The sequence below is a fragment of the Schistosoma mansoni genome, chromosome W, assembly GCF_000237925.1.
Source record: "Schistosoma mansoni strain Puerto Rico chromosome W, complete genome".
Taxonomy (NCBI): domain Eukaryota; kingdom Metazoa; phylum Platyhelminthes; class Trematoda; order Strigeidida; family Schistosomatidae; genus Schistosoma; species Schistosoma mansoni.
The window spans coordinates 52,011,437-52,038,553 of NC_031502.1; the positions used below are offsets into that span (position 1 = coordinate 52,011,437).

The 27,117-nt window shown below is 34.2% G+C and overlaps 1 protein-coding gene across 1 annotated transcript in view; it reads right to left on the reverse strand.

Moving 5' to 3' along the window:
- Smp_039810 (muscleblind-like protein) overlaps nucleotides 1-26,605 on the reverse strand; it is a gene marked incomplete at its 3' end in the record, with an annotated part of 50,858 nt that extends 24,253 nt beyond the window's left edge. The window contains exons 1-2 of the mRNA XM_018790104.1: nucleotides 26,470-26,605; nucleotides 10,236-10,799 (exon numbers count right to left, since the gene is read on the reverse strand). Of these exons, the coding sequence (XP_018655481.1) occupies nucleotides 10,236-10,655 (420 nt within the window). The 5' untranslated portion in view covers nucleotides 10,656-10,799; nucleotides 26,470-26,605. The remainder of the gene's footprint in view (nucleotides 1-10,235; nucleotides 10,800-26,469) is intronic.
- Between the last annotated feature and the right edge of the window lie 512 nt (nucleotides 26,606-27,117).

Sequence of the window (27,117 nt, forward strand, 5' to 3'; positions counted from 1 at the left end):
GGCCGTCCAGTGCTTCCAGGTTTTCGATGGCGGTCTAGCTTCAATGGACTTATGATTTCAACTATGAAAATAGTAAAATCTTCACAAAAACCCCTTTTGACCATAATTTTTTATCAGTATAATAGTAATCTAAGATAAACGCAATAATGTTTACTTATGACTGATACAAATTTATTTTTGATTACACTTATCCACATATAAACATACATCTATACAAACGTACAAAACGTATCATAAATATAAAAAAACAGCCGTTTTTGATGTTTCCCCTAGATTAAACAGAAAAAAAAGAGAAAATCTACCTAGATGATTTTCTTTCTCTTTTTATTCAGCTTAAAATTTGATTTAGTTGTTGTTGTTCATCATTTATTCTATGTTGAAAGATTACACATTGTTTGCTTCAATCAATCATTAAAACAAAACAAGAATTGTTCTGACAGTAAGGATTTTAAGAAAAAATCATCTAAAGTAATCTGTTATTTTTTTGGTCACAAAAAAAATTTAATTTGGAATTTGAAATTAGTCGACATTAAAGAAGGGAATAATTAGAAACAGTGGGTGGATTGTTGTTACATCCTAGTTTGAAACGATTCAGAAGTGTCCCACACCCCCTTCTTGTTGAGATTGATTTATCTCCTGTTAAGAACACTACCTGTAGACCGCTAAATTCTTAATTGGTTCATGAACGTATCAAGTTATAGAGATCCAAACTACAACAAACTAGTTATTTAGTCTTTAATTCTATCAATATATCGAATTTTTCATTTGTCCTTTTCAAGACCAAATAATCATATATTCAATATTCTACTATCGATACTATTATTATTTCATTTAGTATTGTTTGTTTGAATCTTCCCATCGATATGTTAGGATTGCAACTGGTCAGTCTCTAATTGGCATATGAGCATACTGTGCGTATTGCCTCGATATTGCCTTAATTCACAAGCATGGTAAGCAGAGATGGATAACAGCTAGCAGTGGAATCCAGTTTGACGTGTGTTTCGTCCTATTCGGGACTCGTCAGCTGGATGTACCTGCATCTCAGAGTTGATGTTCACTCTGGGACTCGAACCCAGTATCGTTCGCCTCAAACACCATCGCGTTATCCACTCGGCCACTCCACCAATTTCTATTTTGTTCATAGTTCACTAATTGATTGACTGTAGAAAATGACCGTAAATAGTTGCTTAGCTTTAATTTCCTCATGAATAATTTTAACAATCCCAATATTTACAATTGAACGTCATCGATTACTATTTCCACAGTTTTTCACAATAATCATAAGGATGACCTTGACATTCATTTCTTTTACCAATCATACTTGATTCAAGTTACTTAAAACGTGTTATTAGAACCTATTTGTAAATAATAGGCTTTGTTTTAATGAATGTATTGGGAGGTGTGGAAACACCCAATGTTTCATGTGATGCAAATAAAATTACAGAGTCTGAACAATGTAGTGTAGTAACAATATCACGTTATGATCATTTTCAGAAGGGGGTTTTGTGGAAACTTTAGTAATTTAATGGTTGAATTGGAAAGGTTGAAGCCAGGCATTAACACAATTGGATGCCGGCTCAGTGGTCCACAGGTTGAGTTTGCATGCTAGACCGATAGGTCCTGGGTTCGAATCTCGCAAGGCGGGATAGTGGATACGCACTGCTGAGAAGTCCCATACTAGGACGAAACGGCCGTCCAGTGCTTCCAGGTTTTCCATGGTGGTCTAGCTTCAATTGACTCATGAATTCAACCATTAAATTATATTTATCTGTTTAATACAACAAGTAATTAAACAGTATTATTTGCCAAAATGATCTTACAACTACAAAAAGAGTTTTATTGTTCTATTATTTGGGTATTAAAAAATATTTAACCCGTAGACTATATTACCATCATCTTGCATAGTGTTGTTCCCCGTTCATTCCATCGGTGTGAAATTCAATACATTTAAAAGTCTTGTAATCTTCAAATGTCTGCCAGTAACATTATTTCAAAATAGCTATTTATCTTTGATATTGATTGGCTAATTAATACCATTTACTGATCAAAGCCTAGCCCAATCTAGTATGACTATTGTTTATCATTGGATACAGTATTATGTTAAGTGGTTAGAAATAATCCATAAAAAATTCTAAGATTATATTTTATTCTATTTAAAAAAAAATGGCAAACAAGGTTTAACAGTAAAGCTTACAGAAAATGACACTGTCTTCGCTGAGACATGGACCCGTGTCATCCGGGATTACAGTTAATCAAATGATTAATAAACTATTTGTGCTGTTGTGTTGTGTTATATCCCGATGAGAATTATGAATGGTCACTTTTGAGAACTATTTATGGACCAATATGATACATATATTTTTATTGTATAAGTTTTAAGTAGTATATTCATGTTTCTCTTATCATAAGCTTTATTTTGACCCATAGACTATCATTATACGATTTACCGTTCTTCAGTCATGACCGGTCTATTAATTATACTCCCCCACATTCACAGCCACTTTTGACTAGATTTTGTACAAATGTTATTTTCTACGATGTGGTCTGTTTGGTTTGTATATAAACCTAATATGTTTGAAATACATGATTCATATCGCAGAGGCTGAGATTGGTGTTCTGGACTCTAACAGGCAGGGTTAGGTAAGAAGAAAGACCGATAACGACTCTAGACTGCTCGTACGAGTCTTACCCATCATTGGTCCAGTCGATATATAACTGTTCTCTAATTGGTGGTATCATTACATTATATGTTAATAGTGCACAAAGCCACAAGTTATAACATCTTATACAAAGTGTAACATCATATATCTAATTATTTAAACCACTGATCTGTTAGATACAACTTTATCCACACTAAGACTTAAACAACTCGACTAGTTAATCACTATATTATCAAAAATTGTACAAATTTGATCAGTAGATTATTTGCTTAGTCATCAAATATTTGTACAACGGAAAACATTCTACCTACAAAAGTAATAGATGAACAGTTTTGGGAAATGTCACCGATATGTAAAAACGAAATCCATTTTATTTTAGAATTGAACATAGATGTACACAAACTTTAGGGTTTGTTCAATTTTCTTTTAATAAATAAGATAATCAAATTAATGAAAGAAAAACTCTTTACAATATTATACTATAAATCGAGAGAAATACACAAACGGAAGATAAGTAAGTAAGTAAGTAAGTAAGTAAGTAAGTAAGTAGGTAGGTAAGTAAGTAAGCAAGTAAGTAAGCAACTACGAATGACAAAAGGGAGTTACAAACGAATAAATATAGAAAGAAGAAAGAAACATGAAAGAAAATCTACCATCATTTATCAAACTAGATTTTCTTATTTATATATATATATGCCGTCGTTAAAAATTGTAATTTCATTTTTGATCTTTTAGAAATAAAATTTGACATGAAATTAGTTGGTTAAATGTTTGTTTGTTTGTTCTGAGGAACAGCCACTTGCACATGCCCAACTGGCATACATACATTTATTCATGTATAACGAGGGAATAGAGGGGAAAAAATCCAAAAGCAAGTTATACAATGAAAGAGAAAGATTGAATTTAAAGGTAGATGTATAGAAGAAGAATAGAAATTGCAACATACAGAAACATAACCGGATGATAAAAAATTCCAACATTATGATTATCATCAGTTTTTTTTAAAGTAAAACTGGATAGTAAATAGCAGTAGAATCCTGAATTTGTGTTTCGTCATACTTTGGACTTCTCAGCTGGATGTTCTCACATTCTGTTGTTGATGTTTACACTGAGTTAAACCTAGAACCTTTCACTTCATATGCCCTACCAACGTGTCGTCCATTAAGCTTACTGATTGCAAATCGACAAAACAAGCGTCTCAATGTTTATTGTTAGCCACTATTCAACCTTTCACTAAACTTATGACTTAATGTCAATAATGGGGTATTCCGCCCAGAATATACATATGTCAATAGATATTGATCGATTCCAGTCTTTAGTATTGACAACGGAAAGATTCCAGTCCATTCATATTTTTTATGCACATAATCAAATTGACTAATGATAGTGGCAATATGGTTCTGCAATTATATTTATTTAAATATTGATTAACTCTAAGATTAGACACAGTTGCCCACTAAAACTTCTAGGCCACCGTTTTTCCAACACATAGATTTATTCCTTTGATGCTTTGGTGCCTGTCAACCATATTGGATTACATGACTTTATAAAATGTTTACAATCGTATCACGAATATAATTATTGGAATATTCAAAAAGTATCATCAACATGATGCTTCGTATAGTTCCCTGGTTTTGTCTGTCGTTTGGAGAAATAAGAGGCAATTACCTTGGAATTCATACGTCAAATATATGAGAAGAGATATGTCACGAGAGTAAGACTGATCGTGAACATCTATAGATGGATATATTCATAGGAGTGAATCAATGATTAGAAACTTTCTATACATCTTTTGTTGAATATTCACCGGTTAAATCCCTGTGAAAAGGTGATTTTATTGTAGTTTTGCATATTATTTGCTGAATATTCTTTACTGCAAGCAAACAGTTATGGCATTGAATAAGACAAGTATTACTATCATTATTTATGAGAAGAAGAGAACCTAATCAAGTTTATTAACCAAAACAAATCCCCATTTATATAAGTTAGGATAAGACATAAGATATAGTAACCAAACAATAGTATTTTTAACAAGAAATCCATAAAGAATCTAGATCAGCATTTTCTAATCGTATAAAAATGTATGTATAGAATGCAATATTCCACACTGTTTTTATAGACAAGTAGACATACAAATACATGTTAATTGTCAGAAGGGGGATTTGTGGAGATTTTAGTAATTTTATTTGGTTGAGATCATGAATCAATTGAAGCTAAAACAACATGGAGAAGCTGGGAGCACTGGATGGCCGTTTCATCCGTTTGTGGGACTCTTCAGCAGTGAGCATCCACGATCCCGCCTCGCGAGATTCAAACCCAGGACCTATCAGTCTCACGCGCGAGCAATTAACCTTTTTTTCATTCCTTAAAGTAAAGTATATTTGTGATAGATCCATTCATTCAACAGAAGCAGATCAGTTTATATTCGATTGATTTACAAGGTCATAAAAACAGCTTTACAAAATATTTCTTATAATTTCATGCTATTTGTATATGATACTCATTGAAAATTCAATAAAACTTATTTCATAAAACAATAAACTAAGAATTATACAGTAAGCATTTGTACATTCTAATCTTTATTTTTTAACTATTTATAAGACGCCAGAGTATCTGTTATTCAGTTCATCAGTAATAATGTGATAATTAAGATGATACATTAATGTAAATGTAGGAAAATAAGATCATAACCAATAAATATTTCATCGGTGATTTGACTTTCATATTATATCTTTTCAATCATATGATGACAGAATAGAGTTTTTCTTATTAATCTTATTAAACGATCGCGCGCGTGACTGATAGTGTTGTGAATGAGAACACAGGTGAGGACAACCAACTATGTATTTAGCACAAATTACGTTACTTGGTAAAATACAAAAACCATGCTATGATACACTATTTGCAAAATGTTCTTCAATTGCCTCAGGCTTCATTGTTCCTGGATTTTCACACAAATTGCTTTTTATTTCTGTTCTTCTCTTCTTGATCTTCTCAATCTTCTGCTGTCAGATATTCTATTCCTTACTCACCATATATACTACTTATGTTGATATCAGTAGCTCACACCACACTCGTCCCCCCTTTTAATAAGCTGTTCTCGCAATCTTTCTGATCGGCGTACCATTGTCTCCTTTGGTGCTGTTCGTGACTCGTGCTCATGATGTTCTTGAAACCATCTCTGTAGTTGACTGGCATTTACACGCTTCTGCTTGTCTTCTCTCCGGATCGTGTAAACTGGGCCGCGTCTCTCCGTGATAATGTACGGTCCCTCCCATTTCGGGATCAGCTTTCCTGACCCTGGTCCTCCTTCAGTGTTAGCTCTCCGTTCTCTACACTTTACCAGGTCCCCCACTCTAAAAGGCTTCCACGCTCTTCTCTGCTGTTCCGCCTTCTTGATGTCTGATATTTGCTTCTTTTTCACGTTCTTTATTGCCTCCGTCCTCTCTTTCCTTAATCTTGTTGCTGTCCACTTCTGCTGCTGTGGCCACGTTTTACTATGCATTGGAAGTCGTGGCTGTCTACCATACATAAGTAGGAAAGGTGATTTCTTGGTTGTTCCTTGGATGGAGGCACGATGCGCCAGCAAAATTAGTGGTAACTCTTTCTCCCAATTCCCTCCTTTAGATGCTAACCATTCCTTTAATGTCCGGTTGTTTCTTTCCGTAAGCCCGTTCGTCTGAGGGTGATACGGTGTAGTTCGTATCCTCTTGATGCCGAACTGCTTTAAACGGGCCTTAAACTCGTCACTTTCAAAACAGGGACCCTGGTCGGTTAGTATCATCTTCGGTACTCCATGACCCGCTACAATGTGCCGGATTATTACTTCGGTCACTGTTTTCGCCCGCTGGTCGGCAATCGGTACAGCGTCGACCCATCGTGTAGCATGTTCCGTCATTACTAGTAAGTATCGGTTGCCGCTATCCGTCTGTGGAAATGGTCCCATCACATCTACCGACCATAGATCACCGACTGCGGTTACTGGGACCGACTGCAATGGCGGTTGCATGTATCTATCGCTTTTCATTAATTGGCACTGCTGGCACGTCAACACATATTGGGCCACATCGTCTCTCATGCCTGGCCAGTATGCACTTTGCCGTAGTAAATCTGTCGTTCTTGCGATACCTGTGTGCGCTACCTGATGGCATTCGTGTATCATCTTACGCCGCCAGTCTTTCGGGATCACAGCCACCCAATTTTTGTCATCATCCTGCCAGACCAGAGCTCCATATATGTTCACTTTCAGTCTTTCCTTTTGCCGAAGCAACATTATTACCTCCTTGTCCATTGCTCGTTTGTCAACATCTGCCCCCTCTCTTATCACTCTGATTACCTCTCGAAGTTTAGGATCAGATTTCTGTTGCCGGACGAGTTCTAGTGGGTCTCCCTCTATACTGTTCACTGCGTATGCTGTCAATGGAAGCTCGGCTTCCATGTCTGGTCTTGACAGGTAGTCCGCCATTACATTTTCCTTCCCTGGAACATGCCCGATACTGAAGTCATACTCCTGCAGACGTATCATCCATCGCGCCAACTTCCCACGTGGGTCTCGTGCTGTTTGTAGCCACTGCAGAGGTTTATGGTCAGTCTCGATGTGAAATCGTCTACCTAACAGATATGGTCTCCACTTGTCTACTGCCCACACAATCGCTAAACACTCCTTTTCGATCGTTGAATACTTCTGTTCCGCAGGCGTGAGAACGCGACTTGCGTATTCCACCACTCTATTAGACTGACTTAAAACGGCACCTATACCATGGTCACTTGCGTCTGTTGTCACTGTAAACGGTTTCTCCAGTTCGGGCAGTCTTAGCGTCATCTGGCGGTCGTCCAGCACGTTTTTGATTTGATTAAACGTTTGTTGGGCGGTTTCAGTCCACGAAAATTTAGTGTTACTCAACAACTTATAAAGGGGTGCTGCTATTTCGTTGAAATTCTTGATGAACCGACTGTAGAACGCCGCCCTTCCCAGGAACTGTCTCAATTTCCTTTTCGAATTCGGTACTGCAACGTTCTTTATAGTCAGAATTTTCTCCGGCAGTGGTTTTATTTCTCCATTTCCCACTTTATGCCCCAACAACGTGATGCTACTTTTAGCCATCTGTGACTTGTCCTTATTAATTCGAAGTCCGAATTCTTCAATTCGCTTCAAGACCGCTTCCACATGCTTGACATGATCTGTTTCTGTCTGGCTGTATACAACTACATCGTCGCCATACACTTCGACATTATCTAGATCCCTGAGCAGTAGCGACATTAATCTTCTGAACGTAAATGGTGCACCCGCCAATCCAAACGGCATTCGTCTAAATTGATATTGTTTATCACGTATGGTAAATGCTGTTTTGCTTCGATCGCTCTCTTTTATAGGCAGCTGCCAATAACCTGACCGCAAATCCAACACTGTAAACACTGTGGCATTCTGCAGCCGATCTAATGTTTCCACTACTGTTGGCATTGCACACGGCTTTAGTTCTGTTATATTATTCAGTTCTCTAAAATCAACACAAAATCTATATTTCCCATTCGGTTTCTTTACCAAGAGTACCGGTGAGCTATATGGGCTGTCCGCCTCCTCAATTATTCCTTCTTTCAGCATCTCTTGGACCTGTCGATTTACTTCAGCCTCTAAGTGCACAGGGACACGACGTGTTGTGAATATACTTCCTCCATCGTTCTTTATCGGGATTTCGTGCTTTACTTTGTCGCAAAATCCGTACGGTTCTCCTTCTCCAGTGAACAGCTTCGCATACTTTTTGCACAACTCGGTGATGTTTGGTTTCTTCGTCGGAACGGCTGTTGCCACTCTAACCTCAGCCACCTCGCTACTTTCATGTATTGGGAATGAACCGTACTTCGTGACCACCTTACCGCTTCTTAGGTCAACTATGGCTTTTACTTCTCTTAGGAAATCTGCTCCTAATATTGGTCTCGACAGGTTTGCGGTTACCACGAACGGGAAACTTATCGCCGAACCATCCACTTTTACGATACTGTTAGACACGCCTAATACCTCTAACATATGCCCTCCTATAGTGTGAACTGCGACTTTACACGGCTTGAATCTCTTACATTGCTCTTTACCTATTAACGAAACTGCTGCCCCTGTATCGATTAGGCACACTAAATCTAGTTCATTTACGTTCACTCTTGCATAGACTGCCCCTCTATCTACTAATGCAACAACCCCCAGATCCCTAGAGTAAGAAGGAAACACGTAACGTCTAAAATATCTCCGTTTTCGTCGTGTTGGACAGTTTATCTTCCAGTGTCCTGTCCCTCCACATGCGAAACACTTATCATTCCTTTTACGAATCACTCGTAATGCCGCAATCTCGTGCTGCAGTTCTTCAATCTTCTTCTCAATGCTGCTTATCTCCTGACTTTCGCACGCGACCGGAGCTACTGTTCGTGTCATCAACTGCCGCGTCACCTTTGCAAGCTCACTGATATCCATAGGTTGCGCGGCGTGTGCCAGTCTCAGCTGCTGGGAAACGGCAACTGGCACGCTCTCGATAAACTGCGACGCCAACAACTGTGCCTCCGACTCCTCATCCAGATTTGGCAGCGCGCGACGCAGCAACTTGGTAAGCTCGACGGCCAGCACCAGCGGATCACCATCGATCGGCAACTTCGCCACTCGGAACTTCTGCAGTGCTTCTTCTCTGTCCACTGGGCTATCGAACTCCACGATCAACCTCTCCGTGACTGCCTCCCATGTCGTCTTACCGCCCGTACCGTCCAGGCTGTCATATACAGCTTTCGCTCTGCCTCTCAGCAGCGTCCCCAGCACCACCGTCTTCGCCTTCGGCTCCTTCACTCCCACCAGCTCAGCCACGGCTTCGAACTCCTTCAGGAAGCTCATCACATCTCCGTCCTCAAATTCCTTCGGCCATGGGATCTTCATCCTTGGAGGCAGCGACACCAAATGTTGTGAATGAGAACACAGGTGAGGACAACCAACTATGTATTTAGCACAAATTACAACGTTACTTGGTAAAATACAAAAACCATGCTATGATACACTATTTGCAAAATGTTCTTCAATTGCCTCAGGCTTCATTGTTCCTGGATTTTCACACAAATTGCTTTTTATTTCTGTTCTTCTCTTCTTGATCTTCTCAATCTTCTGCTGTCAGATATTCTATTCCTTACTCACCATATATACTACTTATGTTGATATCAGTAGCTCACACCACAATAGGTCCTGGGTTTGAATCTCACGAGGCGGTATCGTGGATACAGACTGCTGAGAAGTCCCACAATGGGACGAAACGGTCATCTAGTGCTTCCAGGTTTTCCATGGTGTTTTAGCTTCAATTGACTCATGATTTCAACTGTAATCTTCAACAATTTAAGCATTAAAAACACATAATATTATTCATGAAGCTCTTTCATATAGGTGAATAGTAAGCTGACACTTGTTTTCGAACTTCCAGCAAAAAAATAACGAAAAGTTAGCAACTTATTTCCAATTTACTTTAAAGTATATATATACTACTGTATTAGTAAATAAGAGAAACAATGAACTAAACAATCAGTTAATAATCGATGGAATTATAAACAACTTACTTTGATTGAATCATAGCAGCAAATAACACGTCCACTTTGTACATCGACATGTGTTGGTGGATGAGCGAATTTACATTCATTTTCATCTCTTGAACATTGATTTCGTTGATATTGTCGGCATACTTCAAGTGTTAACCATCTGGAATCTTTAATATTCGACGGTAGACCAGCTGAAGCAGCTGCAGCGGCAGTCAATGCAGCAACCGCTGCTGCTGCTGCCGCAGCTGTACTCGATGTGTACATACCATTATTGTTAGTATTATTATTACCATTACTGTTATTAGTTGTATTAATTGGAAACTGACTAGAATTTTCATTGGAATTTAATGTTGATGAATTGGGTGGTGGGAATGGTGTAAAATGTGGATAAACCACTGTCGCTGCTCCAGTTGGATCACTAAGACCAACACTATGAAGCATGATAGAATTAACTGAGTGGTAAACAAGTATGTATATGTGTGTGCACACAGCCAATCAATTACGTGAATGTTTATTTATTTATTTATTTACACAAGAACGCATGCACACGTATAAAATTGATTGATCCGGTTAATTCTTCTTGATCTGAAAAGAAAATATCATTTTTTAAAAAACCGTCAGTTTTCATTAAGGAGGAGGGTACTGATTAAAAAACCGGTCAAACTTATCGGATGATGAATGTATATTGACTTATAAATTAATTATTAGGAGACTGAAAAGTGCTGGGGAATCGCTTATGATCGTGAATATATATATATATATATATTTCGTAACTCACTTACCATGGACAAGTTTATGTACTATGATTTGTGCCATACTATTTGTTTAAGGGGTAATAGCACCACCTACCTACTCATACTAGAGTAATTGGAGTAGACACTGAACCTAAGATCAATTTCTCGAAATCCAGGTGTTTTAGCCCTCGACCAACTAGTCCATATGAAGTACCATAAATATAAATAAGGAAGCAGATTGTTGATTAGTGTCAAGGTATCTGTATTGTACTCTCACATCAGCACCGTACTTTGCTAAATGATATATTGTTAAAGTATTCAAAATTGATATTGAAATGAAGGTTTCTTTTTCCTACTTTACTTGAAATAAGTTTTATTCCATTTCATAAACTTTCCAATATGTTCAGTATCCATTATCTGAATTTTTGGCAAATATCCAACAATATTCCTGAATATGATATTTGCATAATTCGGAAAATTCCTTCCGTCAATAAACGTTTGTTAATTTAAAATTTATGCAACCAAATTTCAGATGACGACTAATAAAATTGCTATTGAGATCATGAACCGATCTATGTTAGACCACTGTTTAAGAGCTGGAAGCACTGAATAACCGCTTTTTCCGAGTATGTAACTCCTCTGCATATATATATATATATATATATATATATATATATATATATATAATGATTGTACAGTGTTGAAAATAAACTAATTGTAAAAGGGATGCCTTTGTTGAATAAATTCTTCCATTATTTGAAAAACTTCGAAGAACCACCTAAGGTTTTAGGTGTTTTGAATGTTCTCGAATTAATTAGAATACAATTATAAATCAAAGTTTCTTTTTCTTATCGCAAATAGCTTAACATGTTTTCTGTAGTTTACATCACGACGAACTGATTTATGTCAGAGAAACATTGAAAACTAAGAGGCTTTAAACAGCTGTTTCATCCTTATGTGCCGTTCCAACTATATCGGTTGTGAGGCAATTACCCATGAATAGTATCGAATAATGGTTATATAATATCATAAATCCATTGAAGTTAAAAATATGAATTATTGGATGTCAACTTAATGACAAGTGAGTTTGATCTCTGATAGGGTCAATGTCTGTCTAACAAAAGTCAGTTCATATTGTAAACTGTAAAGCTCAACAATTTCCAAAAACAATTTTATAATAACATGTGAAGTTTAACAGAATACATCGTCTAAATGATTATTATTATATCAAAATTAATCACTTGTGTCAAAAACAATCCGACCATTTCATTTATGTATCGATTTTATACGTTACTTATAATTTTACCATAATATGATGTGGTTATAATTCTTAATGGAAATAAATGGTATTGTGGTGTGTGCTACTGATGTCGACAGATATAAGTAGTATGTATCACCAGTCGTAAGTGAAATGCTTGGAAGCGAAAAGTTAAAAAAGATGCAAGAAAAGAAAACGAGATCAGTGAATGATTGGTGTTCGAAACGAAGGAACTATGAATTATGGGACGATTGATCGACATTCTGCAAATGAAGTATTTACTTTATAGTTCATAGATTTTACTATTAAATTCTTTAATTTTGTGTTCGAATACATTTAATTGTCCTCACTTGTGTACTCGTTCACTACAGTATCAGCTGATAACAATGATGAATGCTTTCACAGAAAAAAAAGACAAACAATAATTTCCACATGGACACTTGCTGCAAAGTAACACATAATCAGCCTGTTTTTCCTATCATTAAGTATTAAAACGTTGAAAATATTGAACTGAGATAGTTACAAACATGTGCAGTATTACGAAGAAAAGAAAAGAAGTATTGTTACGCAAAGAGATAAATGCCTAATACTGTTTAACTGTTTAAATAATCATTCCCAAAGTTGATCTCAAACAATAATTCATTATATTTGAAATATCCCAATTTTTTTATTTCAAATCATCAATAAAATTTATATACCAGAAGGGGGGTGTCGGGGGATATTATGGTAATTTTAATAGTTGAGAACACTAGTGACTGGCTTCAAGGGGTATATCCTTGAGTTCTATTGAGAAGCAGTGACCAGTGGAGTTCAACTATGTCTGTTGTGAGATAGCAACTCAGTGAAGACAATGATGGGTGTGTTGCTCAATTTCGTGGAATAGTTGAAGTTAGATATTAACACCGTTAGATGCCGGCTCAGTGGTCCATAGGTTAAGAGTTTGGACGCGAGATCGATAGGTCCTGGGTTTGAATCTCGCGTGGCGGGGTCGTGGATACGCACTGCTGAGGAATCCTGCAATAGGACGAAACGGCCTTTCAGTGCTTCCAGGTTTTCCATGGTGGTCTAGCTTCAATTGATTCATGACCTCAACTATTAAAATTACTATAATATCCACAAAACACCTGATATAATCTCTAGTTGATTTGAAATGTCACTGACAAGTTTAGTACTCGAATCTTCCTATAACCATCTAGAAAGAAGGCTGGAAGTATGGACAGAAGCTTAATATACGAGGTTAAATTATTTACAGAAAAGATTTATTTGAATATGGATGGTCTTCATGTGTTGGAAGATTCTCGAAACTCACTAAATTTAATAATAAAATGTGTAACTATCCCACCAGAGTGTAACATATTCTGTTGTCTCTCTGGAAATTTCTTGAAAGTTGTCCCTTAGCGCTTATTGAATGATGTGTTTTCAACATTTTCCCGGGTTTTTAGGAATTCTCGAAGACTCCCAACAGTCACGACGCATCATTAGAACCCGTACAAATCACTATTGAATATGGCTACCATAACTAGGCATAACCTAGCAATTCTATTACTAACACCCTTTTGAGATGAAATCCTCCGTCGAAAACATGTTTATTGTATGCGCATATAACAACAAACAAATTTAATGAACGAGAGAAATGTTTGGTAACAAAACATTTCTTGTAAACATAGTGTGTTGCATGCTACCTATATTGACAGATATAAGTAGTATGTAGCATCAGTCTGAGGTGGAATGCCTGACAGCAGAAGATTGAAATAAAGAAAACAGGAAGGAAATAGGAGAGCAATCAAGATAACAACAGAACTAGAGGGATAATGTAGTATATGACAGCACAAAAAATGTGCAAATGATGTATTTGATGTATGATTTTCATATTTTGCTAATCAATTGTGTAATTTTGCATTCAACAATTAATTAGTTTTCCCCCACCAAGTCTTCATTCACTACAATAGTTAAGAATTTTTAAACAATATAAACATCCTACCGGCAAACTAGGTTATTCTTACAGTCTTATATGGACGAAGTGAAGTGCATTTCACTAGTTATATATAATGTAATAAACTATATTATATTTATATTCTTTCACTATTTTCCATGGAACTGACAGTCTCAAAATGTTTGATGTGTCCAAATTCTTGAACAGCTGAACACTTTACATCATACACAAGTATACACATACGCATGTAAATACACACACGCACACATGTACAGTCAAATGAAGTTAGTATAGCTCTACAAAATAGCAACTAACGTCCCGTTAAAGTAAAAAATGTTATTTCTTAGAATTCAATTAATCATGCATAAATATGTTCCTTTTTAGAAAAAAAGGAGAAAAAGCTATACACGTACACACTGGAAACTTAGTATTCTTTGTTTTCTAAGAATGTGTGTATATGCACATTAGCAAGTTGTTATGATCAGTCATCTGGTTGGAAATTGTGTTTAATAATGCAATCTAATGAATAAACAAAAATTCTTGCATGATCTGTGAAATAGAATCGACACTGGAATGTTTGTTACAACTCAACAAACAATGAGTGTTAAAATATCAGTCTTGAGGGAGACCAACTGCAGTCCCAAGAATTCTATAATAACGTCTTTGATTATGACACTTAACAACGCTTATTAGCATCCCCCTCCCAGAATTACAGATGTATCTGTTTCTAGAGATTTCATACAGATGGTTCTCTATCAGATAAAGTTCACTATGATATGCAGTTACACAACTTAGTGATTCTGGTGGAGTTTTGTTCTCTAAGCTGTATGGTTTGGTCGTGAAGCTTTCATTGTTATTCTGGATGATATCATCAGCACAAACTTCATCCACCTGAGCTACAAACCTTCTCCACCATCTTAAAACTTAGTGATCCATTACAAACTGACATACAGAATTCTGTCAGCACTAAGGAATAAATATTATGACACTGATTACTGTTCATTAATTATTTAGTGTTTAATAAACACTAACTGTACCGTTAGAGAGTGATTGTTCAGGCTTATAGGTCATTACCATTTATAAGTTCACACACCATCCAAGATCAATTCAAAAAGTATTAATGACTCGTTGTTGGGTCCTAATGGAATCAAAAGAATGAGATAATAGACCTGTTAACATTTCCGAACTCCAATCACTTTAGAAAGTGGATTAGCAGACATGCTTGTTGTTTAAATGGTAACGCGCTTATTTGTAAAACCTAGTGTTGTTCATTTCAATAGTTTACAGATGATTATGTATATACATACTGGTGAGTAGTTTGAAGTTCAGGACTAAGTGATCATGAATAAAGTTATCTTTTAAGGAACATGCGTTTTATTTGACTTTATATAAAGATGATTTTCTGGAAATACTATTAAAAGGTTAGCCTACTTTAAAAACAGTCTGATGACATCACCACAATTGTGGTGTTAAGTAATATTCACTATTAATGTTGAACATACTTGATGTTGTAGAGATAAAGTAAAGTTAAACGTAATCATCTCAAAACTAATAAAATAACTCGATATTTTAAATGGACTTAAAAACCAAACAAATACTTCGGAAAGACTACTTAAAAAACAGTGTTCCCATCTAGGTCATGAATGCCTACTACCATCGGGTAGTCCCGAAACAGGACATGAAACCTATACAGTACTGCTTGGATTGCGGTGGCGCAATTTGGAATACCATAGAAGATAGGGAAGCACTAGACAGTTTTTCGTCCTAACACGGGACTCCTGAGGAGTGAACACTGACAACTCTACAGGTACTGAACCTAAAACCTTCAGGTAAATCGACAAACTTTTAGCTATTTGAATCGCTTGGCCGAGGTTTAATAGTAAATTTTAACTACAATCAATTTATGACAAAGAAATGACCTATTCAATTCCATCGGTGAAAAGTGTTTCCCTTCTGATAAGTCTGAACTCCACAAGTCAAGGCCTCTCACCAGCATTTCAGGAATACTTTTAGGTAAGTTGCTAATAAGCTAAATATTATAGATTAGTTGAAGGAATTTTTACGATAGAACACCAACTGAGATCAATCTGTGACACATACAAGCAACCATAGGCGAACTTACATTCAAAGTGAACAGTTAAGGGTAAGACAGACAAAACGACTAGAGTCAAAACTCTAAACAAACAACTCACAGAGGATCAAATCAATATCATTAGATCTCATCAGTGTGTATAAAGTTACTAGTGAAACATTAAGATAACTAATGATTATTTGATAAATCAAAACACTGTGAATAATACAAAATGATGACTATGAAACAGGAAAACAGTACTTATAAGTTACACAATATACATTCATTTCAGTAAATCAATTTAATCAGTTGGTGCGTAGAATATTATTCAACACGTAATATTACTATTATGATTATCAGAAGCAGTAGTTGTAGTGTAGTGAACAAAACATCGGTCGGGGACAATCGAATGTATTCAAGAACAAGTTACAGATTATCTCACTAAATTCTGATAACCATACAGCAAACAATTAATTTGCAAATTAACAACCAATTGTCTCAATCTTCACTGTTTCTTATGCAAATATCAGTTCATCTTCTCTAATTGCATTGTTCATGCATTTTCCTACCAATTGCGCTTCATTTCAGTTCTTTCCTTATTGGTCTTCTGCCAAAATACATTCTATGTCTGACCATCATCATATACTATTTATATGAGTATAAGTAGACCACACTATAGTAGTAACAATTGTTATATTTATAGAGCAGTATCACTTTTGATGTCAATTTTTTCCCAATATTTTCCAATACCTACCTGAACAAACATTTATAATTGGTTAGACTTATAAGTCAAAGTATATTCAAACTACACTCCTATACAACGGCAAATATATGAACATTTTATGTGTAACCACCGCTGTTTTTCTCCAAAAAAAAATTATGATTTATTTTATATTAGAAAAATAAATTTGTTACATTCGAATAAAATAAACATTGTAAATATTGATTAGATTATTTTAGAGGGACTCGTTTTATTTCCGATAGACTAGTAATAATAATAATAATAATAACTGAAACAAATCCATACATGCATAGATACATAGATACAAGCTTGTGTATATATAATCATAATTCATGTAAATATGAACATTATGTTTAGATAATATGAATACGGGCACATTGATTAGACAAATAAATTTTTATTGGACACTAAATTTGATAGGATTGATTGTATCATCATTAAGTAAAGTATACAATTTTCATCATATTTAAGTTAGTTAAAATCAATTGATTTAAACAGTGAAATAGTAACTAGTCTAATTTGTCAAAAAAGATATGATTACATAATACTAGAATGTATGATATATCAAAAAAGAAATATGTTGATTGTATGTATGTTTGTGTCTAGATTAACTATCTAAGTATTAGTTACAATAATGTCTAGTCTGAAGTACTGTTAGAATTATATCGATCAATTTGTCGATTTAGTCATCAAATATTGAATGATTCTAGACTGATCTATATTATTGGAAAATAAAAAGATAGCTGAAACAGATTGGCAAGAAGTTCTAGACGAAAGTTTCCTATTGGTTACAACTACAGTATCACAGGAACATATCTGAACTACTGAGTACCAATTTGTAACTTATGAGCACAGATGGATAGTGGCTAGCATTTGAGGAATCTAGGACGCGCGTTTCGTCCTATTTGGGACTCTTCAGTTGCATGAATCTGCATCCCAGAGTTGATATTCACTTTCGGATTTATTCGAAAAAATTCCACCCGATTATCTCCAACAGTCTAACATTCAGTAATGATTAATATTCAATTGAATTTATAATAATACTTCAAGTCGATTTTTCCCTACCTTATACAAAAAGCTATAGATAAAATAATTAAAATCAACAAAACACCTTTCAATTTTTAATACCTACTAAATGGTGAAACCATTTTTTTTTCATTTAAGAATCATACTACTTCCTAAGTAGTACATGCAAAATTGGAATAATATCATCATTTCAATAGGGAACACTCTACATAAAATAATCGTGATGTCTGATATTTGATTTTATCATTCATATTTGTTATTGTTTTATTCAGAATAATAAGAATTATTATCATTACTATTACTATTATTATCATTACTAATACTGTTACTATTATCATTACTGTTACTATTATTATCATTACTATTACTATTACTATTATCATCACTATTACTATTATTAACATTACTATTACTATTACCATTGTCATTACTATTATATTATATGAATAACAGAGTAAATAAATGAAATTGAAACGCAGTAACAAATATATATCTATACATATATACATGTACACAAAGGTGCGTGTTCATTGTTTAAAATTTCTGGCTTTTAGCCAAACATTCTTCCTTATAATTTTCATTTACAATTAAATAAATATATTTTTATGAATAAAATGAACCAATTCGAAAAACAAAAAAAAATTTTTTTTCTTCCTTACTATGCTTTGTAACAAAAATTGAACAGACTAATATTGGTAAAATGTGTTTTTCCTATGTAATAATATCACACGATATGAATTGATGGAGGCTAGCTTCAACTTTTGGATCATTTATTTCCTCAAATGTATATTTATTCGTATAAAATTCCCCCATTTTAAACTTGTTTCGATCTAGAAATATGTTCTCCAAACTCATAATTGTAAATCTTACGATCGAGAGATCCAAGAGGGACTTCTAAGATGGTCCGCAAGAGAAACAGGATGTTTATTGAAAAATTCATATTAAATATGTGAAACGAAATTTGATCGGAGTAAGACTGAATGAAAATAAGTGGCAACGAACCATTGTTTAAAAACTTTCTGCATTCCTTCGATATTCACACATTAGAGGCCTTTAAAACGTTAATTTTCTCAAAATATTGTATATATTGTGTTGAGAATTCTTTACTGTAATCAAACATATATAGTGTTGAATAAAGCAAGTAATATTATTACTAGTACCATTATTATGTAACTAGTTTACCATGTGTTAGTTTATTTAAATGACTTTAAGTCACAATGATTGTGTACAGGTTAGTCATACTACTTGATTTACAAGACATTGAAGTCAACGTAGAAGAGTTCAAACTTTCAACTTAATGATTTAAACTCGAATGATTTCATCACTAAGCCACTGGTATAACAGATGATAAATGAAAGTGTATATAGATCCAATTAATAAAACCATTAAAAACCATAATATGTCATCAATCCTACAAGATATGGATCAATTCCTTTAAGATTGTAAATATATCTTGTTTCATAAGTGTTGATTAGTAAGGAAATTAAATCATACGAAACTTTATGTCAATTATTTCTTTTTATCTAGGATTAAAACAAATGACATCATGATTTCGAACCATTTTAAGATATACCTTGTAAGACCGAACCCCGCGGACGGGATCGCGGATGCGCAGTGCTGAGTCCCACAATAGGACGAAACGGCCGTCCAGTGCTTCCAGGTTTTCAATAGTGGTCTAACATCAATCGGTTCATGATATTGAACTAAACTGCTTTATATTTATAAAAGTCAAGATGATCTATGACCGTTTGACTAAGATATTGTATACTAGTCATCTACCGATTAATCCAACTCATATGTACTAATTCGCTAAATTGTTTAGAGCATTTTGGTTATGATTATTTCCAGTGAGTGTTCATTTTCTTTTAGTTAAGAATTAAGTTTTTTCCCTTCAATAATAAAAAAACTCTTAGAAACAACAAAGATATTGTGAAAACAAACAAACTAATTGTTCAACTAATAGTAACCAATATCATGTTTTTTCTAGTCTTCTTTAACGATAACTAAATTCTACCGAACAAGTTGCGATTTACCCACCACTCGTTTAAGTGAATTAACCAAGTGTGCAATATTTTGAAGTGTTAATTGGTTGTCGGTAGTTGAAGCAGATCAACACAGTGTATCTGAATTTTCAAGGAGACGGTTGCTCCATAGAGGATTCAAAAACAGATTAGTCAATTTTGCTCATTGAAGCTATATCTATATTGCTACTGGCCGTTTGTAAAACTGATTGATTGATTTCACAATTCACGGTTTGTATTACTGGGCCATTAGAAATTTCATCATCTAATATATTTAGTCATTAATGAGCATGGACAGTAGCTAATCAATGACATTAACTGATATTGATGTTATCAGAATGGGGGTTTTATGGAGATTGTAGTAATTTAATAGTTGAATTCATGGGTTGAATAAAGCTAGACCACCATGGAAAACCTGGAAGCACTGGATTGCCGTTTCGTCCTAGTATGGGACTCCTGAGCAGCACGCATCCACGATCCCTTATGTGTGGTTCGAACCCAGGACCTTCGTTCTCGAGCGCGAACGCTTATGTTATATATAGTCACAACTATATCTCATTTTTATAGCTCATCATGATACCTGACAATTGTTCAGTTGATTACAAAACGTAGAGATGAAAACGAAACGCCGAAATTATATGATACATTTTCTTTATTTTATCCGACCATATTCATATCAATAAAACTTCAGTGATTTCTGTTAATTTGTCATTTTTATTAATTATTTTATAACCGTCCATAGTTTACTATTATTTATTTGCCGCATACGAAAATAATATTCGACAGAATAATTATAGATAAAGAGGTTTGTGTATACAATCATGCTTTCATTGTTGAAATCACAAACTTATCCTAGCTAGAAAATCATAGAAAACTAAAAAGCATTAAACAGATGTTTCATCCTACTATGGGACTCCTCAAAAGCAAGTATCCAATGTCCATAGGGTTAAACTTTGAACCTTCAGCTTTCATCGCAAGCACTTAAACTTGAGATCACTGTTCACTCATCCAATGGCGTACATGACTAACATTAATCAATTTGTGATATTTTACAAACATACTCCATTACGTTCGTTGGGTAACTACCTCATACCCTAAATAATTGAAATCTAATGATCACAGTTTGCAACTAGAATTCTTTGAGTCATGGATGCGCAATGCAGATTGGTCCCATAGTAGTATGAAACAACTATCTAGTAGTTCCTGATTCTCAATATTTGTCTAACTATGAAAATAGTTATGAATTGGTTGATTTAACTTATCAGTTTATTTGTTTGTATTTTTCCTATCTTCGATTATTCGTAAATATTTGTTTTCCATGAATTAAAAGTTAATATCAACTGTGAACTGACATATGATGGCGGGACCAAGCGAAAATGGCAACATAACATTTTGTTTGTTTAAATGTATATTCAAAAAAAAGAAATACCATTTAGTGTAACTGATATATATCTGCATAAATACACGTATGATCTTATACACATACACACACACACACACAGAGAAAGAGAGAAAGGCTACATGGAGTAATTATTTACATACCTTATTTATCATACTATCACAAGTCAACATCAAAAAGGGTTTTCAGCAGTAATAATAATAATAATAATAATAATAAATATTGATAATAATATGGTTGTAATTCTTAAACTCGTTGCATTCTTGAAAGTTTTCCTAATAAATAACCAAATCAAGCTATCCACTATTATATTTAACCTCCTCATATAACTTCTATAATAATGGAGAATGTCAGTGGTAGAAATGAAAACTGTTGATAATTGTAAATTGGTATGACCTTCGTTTTTAGGCAAGTAATAAATCATTATAAGCATATACATATATATGGATTTTTTCTCTTAGAAACAAGATAGAAAGTGACTAGGTTACATAAGAGATTATATCAAAATTTACTTAATTCTATCAGATGTTGTATAGTTATGTAATCTTCTCTTACCGAATGAAAAGAATAATTATAGATTTATTCAGGTAATCTTAATTTATTATTGTAATCATTATAAATAAATATTATAGAAGGAAAATAAAAAATATGTAGCATATAGAGATAGGTTTGTGTATTACATATAAAATGTGCATATGTATGCAAATATAAGGGCATCATTTGTAGAAGAATGTTGTAGTTTGGTAAATGTTGTTGATTAAACATGTACCATTAGCTTTATAATAAATCTAACTGTCATAAATCAACTTTGACCTCTATATTAAAATGTAGATTATTTGTGTGTGTTTAGGGGAAATTGACTTAATCTCTGCCTTTATATATAGATATAATATGAAGTTCCTTTCAGGTATTTTATTTAATACATGATTATTGGTAAATTGTTTTTTCTTCTTAATATTTACCACTATTAATTATTTTTATCAGAAGGGGTTTTTGTGGAGATTTAGTATTTTCATAGTTGAAAGCGTGAGTGAATTGAAGCTAGACCATCAGGGAAAACCTGGAAGCACTGGACGGCCGTTTCGTCCTATTGTGGGACTCCTCAGTAGTGCGCATCCACGACCTTGCCTCGCGAGGTTCGAACCCGGGACCTACCAGTCTCTCGCCAGAGCACTTAATCGATAGACCACTCAGCCGGCATCCGATGGTGTTTATGTCTAACTCCAATCAATCCACGAAGTTGAGCAACCGTTCACCGATTGTCTTCAGTGAGTTCCTATCTCACAATAGACGTGGTTTGAACTCCACTGGTTACTGTTTCTCACTAGAACTCCTGGATTTACCTCTCGAAGTCAGTCTAGCTTCAATTGACTCACGCTTTCAACTATAAAACTATTAATTATTTGTTTGTTTAAGTTAAAAACGACAAATAATTCAGAAAATTCCTTTTCTGATGTTAACTGAAGAATTTTAGTTTCATCTAAGGTGTTATGAAGATTATTGAATTTTTATAGTTTTACATCATAAAAGAATTTTAGTTAGAAAACCATTTGGAACTGTGAAGTTTAGAATGATATCAAATGTAAGACGAACACTATCAACAATAGTAGTGGATGAGGTTTACATTAATTGAAGTTAGACACATAAACCATTGGATATCAACTCAGTAATCTCAGACTTAAGCATTAACCCTGATGTTTGAATGTCTGGGGTTCAATCTGTGCTGAGATCGCTGACAAGTACTTCTGAAGAATCCTATACTAAAACGAAACGGATCCCGAATGCTTCCTAGTTTTTAATGGTTGTTTAACCAAAGCTAGTCCGTGTAATAAAACTATGAAATTAGAGAATGATCGAATACTCAATATTGTTGGGTATATGTTTTACGGTAGTATAGATCTTATCAATGATCCGCACACACCATTTATGAGAGTTTGGATGGTTAGCAAAAAAACAAATCTCCAGAGCTCCCTAATTTCGTTGGTTCTCTAATTGATGTTTGTTCGTTCAAAGTGTACAGAAGTCATCCACACTATCAGCTCAATAAATATAATTTAACTTAACTATAGTAAAGTCACAATCAAATTATCAGCTAGATTTTTTCTGGTTCAGTTGACAACAATTGCTACCTGAGTAATATCGATACTATCAATTAGAATTTAATCCAACATTAAGATTTTTCTGTGGACTTCAATCATTATTCAAACAAAGTGGTTTGAAATAAGTGTGGTGATAATATAATATAATAATAATATTATCGTTATTATGTAATACTACTTAATAACTAAATATATACATAAATATTGACGTACAGGTGAATAAGATCAAGTGTCTACACGTTTTTGGATCTTCAATCAAAAAATTCTGCTATCTGTCTGATAGATGAATAGAGTTGAGAGTGATTAATGAATAACTGTACGATGTGATATGTGATACCTTAAAATTATGAGTTTTACATTTTCTCTTAACGTAATGTAATACACACAGAGAGATAGAAACTTACAGACATTCTGACCACTTCCGGTTAACAGAAGTTCTGAACTCAATCCGTACGGATCACCACATACCTTAAGCAAAACATTGCTTTCCAATATGAAGTTGTGGGTACTGTGGAACACTTATAAATTAAATCATTAACCCGACCTAAGTTAGACCATCATCGAAATCCTGAAAGCACTGGACCTCCGTTTTGTCCTTGTATGGGACCTTATCAGTGCGCATTCACGAACTCGCACTCGGGAGCCGAACTCAGTACCGTCGATTTCGTGTGAGAACGCTTAATCTCTAGACCACTGACCTGGAGATCCAACGGTGTTAATGTCTAACCTCAATCAATCCATGATATTGCGCGACCATCTTCTATTGTGTTCGGTGGATAACTGACTCGCACCCGACACAGAATTGCTTCACTGGTCATGGCTTCTCACTAAAACTCTGGGAATTTTCTCCCTCCGCGTGAGATCGTAGATGCGCACTGATGGAGAATCACGTACTAGGAAGAAACTGCCGTCCGGTGCTTCCATATTAATCACATTTGAGTAAAAGATCTCTACATGAAAACAAAAGATTCTAAGAAATAAATATGTAACTGTTTCAAAATATGACAGTATTTTGATTATTCACTTTCCTACTAGATAATGTGATATTAGCTACCTCTTGATAATTGATTAGTCTAAACATATCAGTTCTGTAGGAGATCGGTTGTAGTCTCAATAGCTTAGTTGTAATATATGTGACTGTAACCCTAGGTTGGTCAGATTTGAATCCCTTGTTGATTAGCGATTCCTTCAAGATTTCACATATAGATTATGAATGTTACCCCGTACGAGATATAGGTTGAAATTTTGCTAATAATTCCCCCTAAAATGTCCGTAATTTAACTGATAAGACATGTGATGAGTAAATGAGTTCTAGTTGTATCTAGGAAAAAGTAAGTCAATCAGCGTAAACACTGAACTGACAACATTGACGCTCCAGGTTTGAATCATTCAATCTATCAATTTCACTTGTTAATACTATTTCAAGAATGAAACGATGATACCTAGATTATCTCAAAAAAAAAATAGTCTAAACAGTAATAGTTAAACTCTTTTTCATTCAGTATCTAAGATAAGGGAATGAAGCGAACTACAACTGTTAAACAATAAACACATCTCTTGTTCTATCGTTTTTACGATATTATGACTCACTATCTTTGGCATAGAATAAGAACTATAACTGAAGAATCCTTTTTCCTCTTTTTGATAGACAGACTTAACTTTAGCACGTGATATGCACATGCATACACGTTAATGAGATATACAATAGTGAAACATACATACTAACAAAGTTATACATAAATATTTACATTGTTATTTAGATAAAATTATTGTTAAAACGAGGAAATAAGGAAAGAGGGGAAAAAAAACTCTATACACTCAATAGTAATCAAATCAATTCCCTTTGAATAATTCAGGCAATTTTCACATATAAACAAAGTACTGTAAATCCAAGACTACAAACAATAATAGAAAAACTAATTCAGACCACCATGATAGATGGATGCTAACAGAATTTGACTCATCTCAAAGTGTTTACTTGTTGGATTTTTTTTACAATAAACAACGGATTAATCGTTTATTTGTATAAGTAATGGGAATGTATATATGCAAATTGAGTTATGAAAGCCATGATTCTCTCTTTTTTCTTTTTCTAAACAAAAAATTAAAAATTCTATTTGGAACTGTTTAGCTGGATATATATTTGCATTCCATTGGTCAATGCTAAATAGATAGATAGATGGATAGACAGATATAGACATAATCATCGTCGTATAGAGCAGCCTAGCACAGGTATACAGTAGTCCAATCTGCCAAATGAGGATTAGTACAATGAGATGAAAATAACAATGTCAATGTAATAGGTTTGATAGGTGACTAAGCAATACTTAAATGATTGCCTAAAAGTTTTCGGCCATTAAACTTCAATTGAAATAGTTGGTTAGTTAGTTCAAGTATTAAAAAAAATAAAAATAAAAAGCGCTTGTAGGTTCCATAGGTGACCTTGGGATTATAGAAACTTGACAATTAACCAGTCACAGAAAAAAAATTATCATGAATAGATTTATCAATTTTGCTTAGAGATTTTCCAAAATATTGATCGGCTAATAGTAATTTTAGGTACTTTCGAAGCATTCAGAAAATTTCTTCAGATGTTCTCATCCCGTATTACTATTTAGAAAACTAATGAATTATTGTAGAGGGCAATAGCTCTTTAATTTGATTCTCATCAGAAAACACATTCACTTAAAGTCAACTAAGAGAGTCTTGTGAAGATTGTTGAATTTTCTTACTTCACATCCCATACTAACTTTAGTCAGAAAACCATTAAAATTATGGAGTACTGGACAACTGTTTCGTCCTAGTATGTACTCCTCAGCAGTATGCACTTATGACCCCACTAGGGATCGAGGGAAGAATCTCTAGTTTCATGGCGAATAATTAACGGTTAAAATCACTAGATCGGCGTTCAATAGTAAAATTTCAATGTCAACCAACTTAGTTTTGTATTTTAATGGAAAAACTTGACTTACCTTGTTTTAATAAATAATTTCCAACCAGTAAACAAAATGAATGACGAATAAACGTGAAAAAGAGATTATTCACTAGGAAACTGTCAACACTGGAAGAAGAATACGGCAACAATGACAGTGACAGTGACGATGACAACAGCAAGGGTAAGGTATCGACTTTATCAATTGTAATTAATCTGTTATTTTTATAAAAAGAAACCAAGAACAAAGAAGAAAAAAGGTTTAAAAAAGATAAAAACAAATCAATAAATAAACATGATCTTCATTAATTATCTTTGCTTTCATGTTTGCCATTTTAAAATAATTTTTTATTAGTACTAATTATTTACTACTAACGTAAAAAACATGTAAGTGAGTGAGTGAGTGAGTGAGTGAGTGAGTGAGTGAGTAAGTGAGTGAGTGAGTGAATATATTATTCTCCATAGAAATGTATCAACGAAACCAAATATGAGATTTAATTACAAAGAAACTAAACAAACTCATCTAGGTAGGAGGGGAAGACGGATGCTGGGTGATTTAATATTGTAATCATTAATTGTTTGTTTTTCTTTTTTTTTGATTAGAAAATATCAATAAATAAACAAAATGGAAAAACAAGTGATCATTTCTAACATGAAAACAAGTAGATTTGGAGTGACAGGACTATAA